General features: G+C 33.0%; 1 protein-coding gene across 1 annotated transcript; it reads right to left on the bottom strand.

The window, feature by feature from the left end:
- Positions 1-478: 478 nt before the first annotated feature.
- On the bottom strand, positions 479-5,693 carry LOC134230130 (carboxypeptidase A2-like). Its single transcript, XM_062711909.1, has 11 exons — positions 5,568-5,693; positions 5,329-5,404; positions 4,938-5,071; positions 4,493-4,571; positions 3,545-3,646; positions 2,781-2,888; positions 2,392-2,514; positions 1,898-1,985; positions 1,406-1,605; positions 1,215-1,299; positions 479-734 (listed from the first exon to the last, which is right to left on the bottom strand). Exons 1-11 carry the CDS (start codon positions 5,663-5,665, stop codon positions 547-549), a joined length of 1,281 nt encoding a protein of 426 aa, XP_062567893.1. The 5' UTR covers positions 5,666-5,693; the 3' UTR covers positions 479-546.
- Positions 5,694-6,954: the final 1,261 nt, after the last annotated feature.

Genomic DNA, 6,954 nt, shown 5'->3' on the forward strand with positions numbered 1-6,954 from the left:
CGCATTATTAAACGCAACGATAAAAAATTTATTAAAATTCAAAACATGCATGTGTGACAGTTTTCTTCATTTTTATACCCACCATGACTTGTGCTTCAAACACCTTGCGTGGTATCGGAAATTGAGGCTATCTACGGCAGCAAATATAGCTAAATTTCACTATCATGATAGTGGGATTCCACTATTATAGCGGAATTTACGTTTCCTCAACCTGTATGGGGTTTATACTATACGTAGCAACAATTTCTAAAACAAAAAAAAAATCACTCATAAACACATTTCTGAAAATAGCAGCAGTCTCCCCATTTCTTAAGTTCTATGGTGGATACAATGACTTTGTTAGCAGATATGTGACAAATAGATACACATAGACAAGTAAGTGTAGACATCTTTAGTCCAATCCTAAAAAATCCTAGTTAAAGAAAGGGAAAAGAAAAACCCGAATAAACACACTTGCAAAAGCTTTAATATTTTATAATTCATATATCAACAATTAAAGCAAAATCAATATTCGATGTCCATTGTTTAGTGATTGCATGAATCTTTTCATGCTGGTATTTGGTCGGCAAAGCTGTAAAATGATGCAAAAGTTTCCCGGATGCTAGGATCAATTTCAGACGCCGGAAGTATGAAACCGTCAGTTCCGGATCCGCTAGCGGGACGTAACTCGTACACGTATGCATACTTCACACCATTCAGCTTGAAGTAGTCGAAGGCTCCACCGGATGCAGCATCTAGAAGAATACACATGCACTAAATTTAAATTTTTAATGTTTCCATAAATAAGACCACATGTTATGTTATATCTCAGCAAGGTCCCTCAAGATTTTACCTCAGTCTACTACCGAAAACATGTTTAAACTGGACACCTTGGAGACCAGTGGTTTCAAAAAAATCTCTGTATTAGACAAATATAATTTCCTATCAAACAATATTTTAAACAACTTAATTTAGTGGAAAGGACTAAAAGGTTACATTACATTAGATATGATATGCAGTGGATGATCACACCTTCATGGCACCTGATCCCACATCTGACGTTTCGGAGGTCCGTGTTTGATCTGCTCCTATTTTGTATTGTTTTATGAATTTTTGATCCTGAATACTGTTCATTATTTATCTCCATATGTTTCATTCGGGTTACAAAACAGACCGATAAAACAAGCATCACTGTAATTTCTCTAATAAATAAGAATGGAAAATTTTTGACTTACAGAGGATTTCTGGACCATGTCCAACGGTAAAGCTGACCCCATTAACCTGTCTCAACGCCAACATAGCGATATCTCCAACATTTTTCTACAAGAACAAAATCTAACCCTGTTTACATTGATTTCATGATGATGGTACTCAGATTTAAAAATATCGGAATAAAAAAATAATTCGTAGATATGCTGATGCGTACCAGTTCATTGTAGTCGGGTGCTTTGACAGAGGCATAGGCGTACGGTACGAGCAGAAGCTGAGAATAAGAGTGGATAGAAAGATAGGATCTGACGTCACCAGTCTCCGCCACAGCATTGATAACTGCCTGTGCCTCGGGCTCGGAGTTCGCACTTTCTCCGCGGTAAGTGTCAGAGCACCAGTTACTGGATGAGCCCGCACCTAAATTTAAGGATAATTTCATTCTTAAAATTCTATCACCTATTATGCTTTAATATTAATTGCTTGTGATAAAGATTTGTTACAATTCAAGCTATTTCCTCTCAATCAAACTGAACATTTTTCGTTAATTCTAAATATTTCTTCTCGCGAAAAAATACACCCCTTTTGATAAAGATTCATTTTTCAATAATAATAATTTGAGTCAGGACAGAGTGTTTTTAGTTTTTAATTTCTCTTCTCGCGAAAAAAAAAACATTACTTCATTTAAGTAAAATATGTAGAAGACACATACCACCCCAGTCAGCTGCAAAATTCCTGTTGAGATCCACGCCTGGACATGAGGAGACAACATTGACTCTCCTATTCTTACGCCAGAGTCGCTACGAAGAGAAACGGAATTACTTAATTACAATGATAAATATGTGAATGAATAATAAAATGGTAAAAATAAATAAATAACAAATGTTAAAGTCCAGTAAATATACTAGTATCATGTTGTAAATTTTGAATTTACTAGGGGGAGGTAAATGCAAAATTTACAACATGTTGTAAATTTTGCATTTACCTCCCCCTAGTAAATTCAAAATTTACAACATGATACTAGTCGAACTTTGAGATTTTAAATTCCTGCAACTCAATCCTCTTAAACAGATATTTCAAGGCTAGTTTTGTATTTTATAAATAAAATAGACAATTGATATAATGATTTTCATCTCAAAAGAGAGAGTTTAATTAAAAAAAAATGACTTCGTGATAGAAATATAAAATTATTTTTATTAGTCTCACGTTTTGTTTAGAGAAGTTGTAACCGTCCGGGTTCATCATGGGAATAAAGTACCAGTCAAACTTATCCAGCATAAACGTAGCTTGTTGTCCCAGAGTACCAGTTTTGCCATAGTTAGCCGTCAGCTGTGATGAAAAGAAGAAACGCAGATTTTTTTTTTTAAGAATAAAATTGTATCTATTTAAATTTAACGTTCGGTTATATTTCCTTATTTTTCTTTATGAAAATTTAGAAATAAAAAAATAAAATGCTAAATATTGTTTTCACTTTTAAAAATGCAAAAAAAAAAAAAATAAAAATAAAAGAATCTGATATCAATTAAATACATAATCAAACATTTAACTTTTTTTTTTTTTTTAAATATAACTATTTAAGTCAAGATAACTCGTACAATATCAATACTCCCAAGGCACGTAGACCCTGTGATCCATTCCCGGGCATGCGCAAGGCATTCGATATACATGGCTGGCTTTTTCGGTGCGTTAACATCCGCGGCAACCTATAAAACATTACACGCTTAAATACAACATCATTCCTACATTATGTAAGTCTGAAGTTAATTCTTTTTTTATTTTGACACAAAATAATGTTGTTTTCAGTTAGGAAACCATGCTATGAAAACAACGTCTTTCATTTATTAAGCTCAACAAATTGAACAACGCATACGTACAATGTATTACATTATTATATATTTACATCCACTGAATACTTTTTCCTTTATTTCTTAAGAAAACCCATTGCGTTAATCACTGCATAAACTACATTAGGCATGTCGCCTATACAGATTTCACGATCAGTGGCTGTTCCATCAATAAAACGTATAAAGACGTTCGCATCATTAATACAGTAATTAATCTTTTTAATCGTACTTTAAATGATTATTTAAACAGATATAAATATAAACAATAAAATGTCTCTCTTTGTTTGTTATTACTGAAATTAACGGTCGCAGCTATTGCAGAAAAAAAAATTTATATAACCCGCTTACGCGGGTTATGTAATTTTTCTGCAACAGCTGATTCCGTTAATTCCAGTAATAACAAACAAAGAAAACATTTTATTGTTTAAATATATAAAAATAATCAATCAGATCTAAACAGACTGTAAACATACTCTGCTTTACAATTTATGCAAATTAATTTGACCGGTACTGACCTTGACCTGCCAGATGTCCCTGCCCTCAATAGATTTACCGATGCTCTTTAGTTCCATCATTCCTGGGAAATTTGTACTTTTCTCTTGCAGCCAAAGCTCAAACTGTAAATGTAGCTTAATATGTATGATCCGAAATTCGAGAAAATTTGAAATTTTAAAACACAGAATTTAAATGAGGGAATAAAACATAAAAAAATATATGCAAGCACCTTTATACGCTACCTTATATTACCGTATCTGCATCTTTGTCAGCTTCTAAAATGATTCTTACCCTTTTTTCCCCTTTTATTTCTATTTTATTGGGAGAGGGGGTGTTAATTTGTGTGTGTGTGTGTGTGTGTGTGTGTGTGTTTTAAATATATCTTTGATTGTCTGTATTGGTATTTTAACAGCTGTTTTATTTGTTGTTGAAACGACTATACATGTACATGCATTGATTGCTTTAAATCACAATCGTGTTTCTATATGTAGACAGTGTAATATACCAGGAAAGACAACTTTCAAGACTAATTAATTTATCACAAAGACATAACGTAACATTTACATTAGACGGGTTTTTGGATTACATATTACACAAAACACAGATTAAACTAGAGGCACTGTGAGCAATGAGCTCACTAAATGATCCCCCCCCCCCCGCCTCCCATATGAATAAAATGGCAGTGTCCATGTTTTGCTCTGGACAATCCAAAATATATGTCAGATCAAAAAGTAAAATAGGAGGTGCACAATGGCAAGATTCTGTGAAAGTTTCATTAAATTTCATTCAGTGGTATGAGAGGAGTTGCGGATAAGAGATGGGTACCCAAAAGCGTAACACACGGACGGACGGACAGACGGACGGAATTAACGATTACTATATACCCTCCCGCTTTTCAAGCGGGGGGTATAACAAATTTTAATGTATATATGTATAAATATTATGATCGTTCAATCGTAATTTCTTACGTCTTCCCACATGAGATAGGTGGTCCAGATGTCGTTGGTCGCTCTTGTTGCCATTTCTTGGCGCTCCCGCTCAATGGTTCTAAGATTGGTTTAAGTAATTAATTATTTTAATATTTAACTTCAAAGATATACAAGGCTTACTGAATATTTCTAATCAAGATAGAAAGGAATTCTATATTTTGAAGGGAGCAAAGGAAAAGAAATTGGCGAACTACATGTTTAATTGTCAATTATCATTTCATTTTTCTTAATGTCTAAAATTGCGAATTTCTATCACAATACAATGCTAAAGAAATCAACTTGTTTCACTAACTTTAAAAGCAATTCAATTGCATGAAGCTAATAAGAGCCGCTAATGAATGTTGATTGTGTTTTTACATAATCTGAGTTGATAAATATATGTATCTATAGATAAATTAATGATATAACCTGATAAGACTCTTACTTTTCCATGTCCTTATTAATAATTTTAAAATCCAGTTTCATCTTCTTCAGGGATTTCTTTACCTCTCCCAGTCGATTAGGTGGGACGAGGATATCCGTCTTTTGGGCCAAAGAGGGGACTTGGAAAAGGTCGATCTTGGGAAATATAAATTATGATATGATGATAATTAAAGTCTGATTTTTTTTTTCCTAGTAATTTTTTTTATTTCATAACTGAGTCCCACTACGATGATCATACAATCGCAATTTTCTTCCTTAAATTATTATTTTTTTTCAATCGTTATTTTCTCCCATAATTATTTTTGTTTAAGTAAAAAGGAGGGAAAATGGGAAAAATTAAAAATATCGTTAACAAGAAAGAAATATATTTTGCAATGCGGTAGTTTACATACTTCCGGTCCAGCCTGCAGAAGGTTCAGGTACTCGAGCTGCATTTCATTTTCAGCGCGAACTGATAGAACCTGATATCTGAAGTGAGAACGAAATATATCTCTTTAACAAAATACATTTTACCATGTCATTCTTTTTTTATTTTCACGAATAAGTGAAAAATCTTTTGAAAAGAAATATTAAAAAAAAAATGCCATTTAAAAAAAATAATAAAAAGGCAGAATATTAACATAAATTTTACCCTTTGAATGACTTTCGTCCCTGTGAATTTTCAGGATTTGCGTTGACTGCTATAATCAAGAGAATGGAGAAAATAAGCGGTCCCATGTTCCTAGCCATAACGTCTCTCTTTAGCCTAAGTCGGGAAACGTTATGACCCAAAAACATCGAACAGGAGATATTTTATCCCATATCTGCATATTGATTGATTTATAATGCATTAAAATTTATTCCGGCCACTAAATGTTGTTAAGTATTTGAAAGAGTACTTTTCGTCCTATAAATATATGACTTCAGCACGAGAGAAATATATGGCTAGTCATTTTTAGTAACATTAGTCACGGGCACCTTGGAATAAGGTGCAGATGTCCGACAGAAACTTAGTACGGAACAGTTCTACATTATCGAATCCCCCCTTTCACACCTGACAAAGCTTGTTTAAAACCGAAGGGACTGGAATGCTGATATAATTTTGCCAGTGTAAATGCATTTATTTTAGAACAGTAAAGAAACTATATTAATTTTTTATTTTCAGCTTTTCAGTAATATATCTGAATTGTTAAAACATTTCTGTCAGCATTATCGTTTTAAATATGAACTCTTTAGCAAGTTATATATTTTTCTTTAAAGTGTCACCTTATCGCCGGTTAAACAAACATAAGTCGATTTAACAGACAGAGCAAATTATTTATTAGAGGACCACACATTGCAATGTCAAATTCTTTCTTCTCCACCCCCCTCTGATACATGTATTAGCTGCATTATTATTAACATGACCCCCCCCCCCCCCAAAAAAAAAAAACACTTCAAGATCAAACCCTAGAGTAACCATGTTGGTTCTTTTTAGAAAAGTGATGTTTACAACTGCAAGTGTTCTCCACATTCAAGTTAAAGGATGACCGACAATTTTACTTTTGACAGGCTTCGCTCGTTTATATGCAAATTATCCCGTGTATAATATTCCTACTTTACAGTGATAACCTGTCATAAAATCTATAGGCAATGATTCATTATATTTACATTTATTTGTAATAAGTATTTAATAAATCAGTAAATATGAATTTTAAAAAAATCTTTTCTTTAGTACACTGACCAGATACGAAGACGGCTGCACGAAATTGACATGCGTATCAAACTCTTGACCTTTCACTTGGCAAAATTTACAATCGGCTTATATAATCAAGATATCAACTAGCTTAATTTTACGCCATTCATATCATTTTTGTCAACTTAGCATTTCATGTCAAGTCAAAATAACTTTCTGGTTTTTCGACAAACATCGACCTTTTATCTTGTCCAGTCATACCGAACTATCAAAGGGTTATCACAGAGAAAACAATCGGAAATCTAAATATCCCTTAATTAATATTCATACCCGTGATTGTTTATGCAACCAAGCATTTTACACG

This window comes from Saccostrea cucullata, unplaced genomic scaffold (genome assembly GCF_032062105.1).
Source record: "Saccostrea cucullata isolate Sc308-1 unplaced genomic scaffold, CSIRO_AGI_Scuc_v1 ctg1837, whole genome shotgun sequence".
Taxonomy (NCBI): domain Eukaryota; kingdom Metazoa; phylum Mollusca; class Bivalvia; order Ostreida; family Ostreidae; genus Saccostrea; species Saccostrea cuccullata.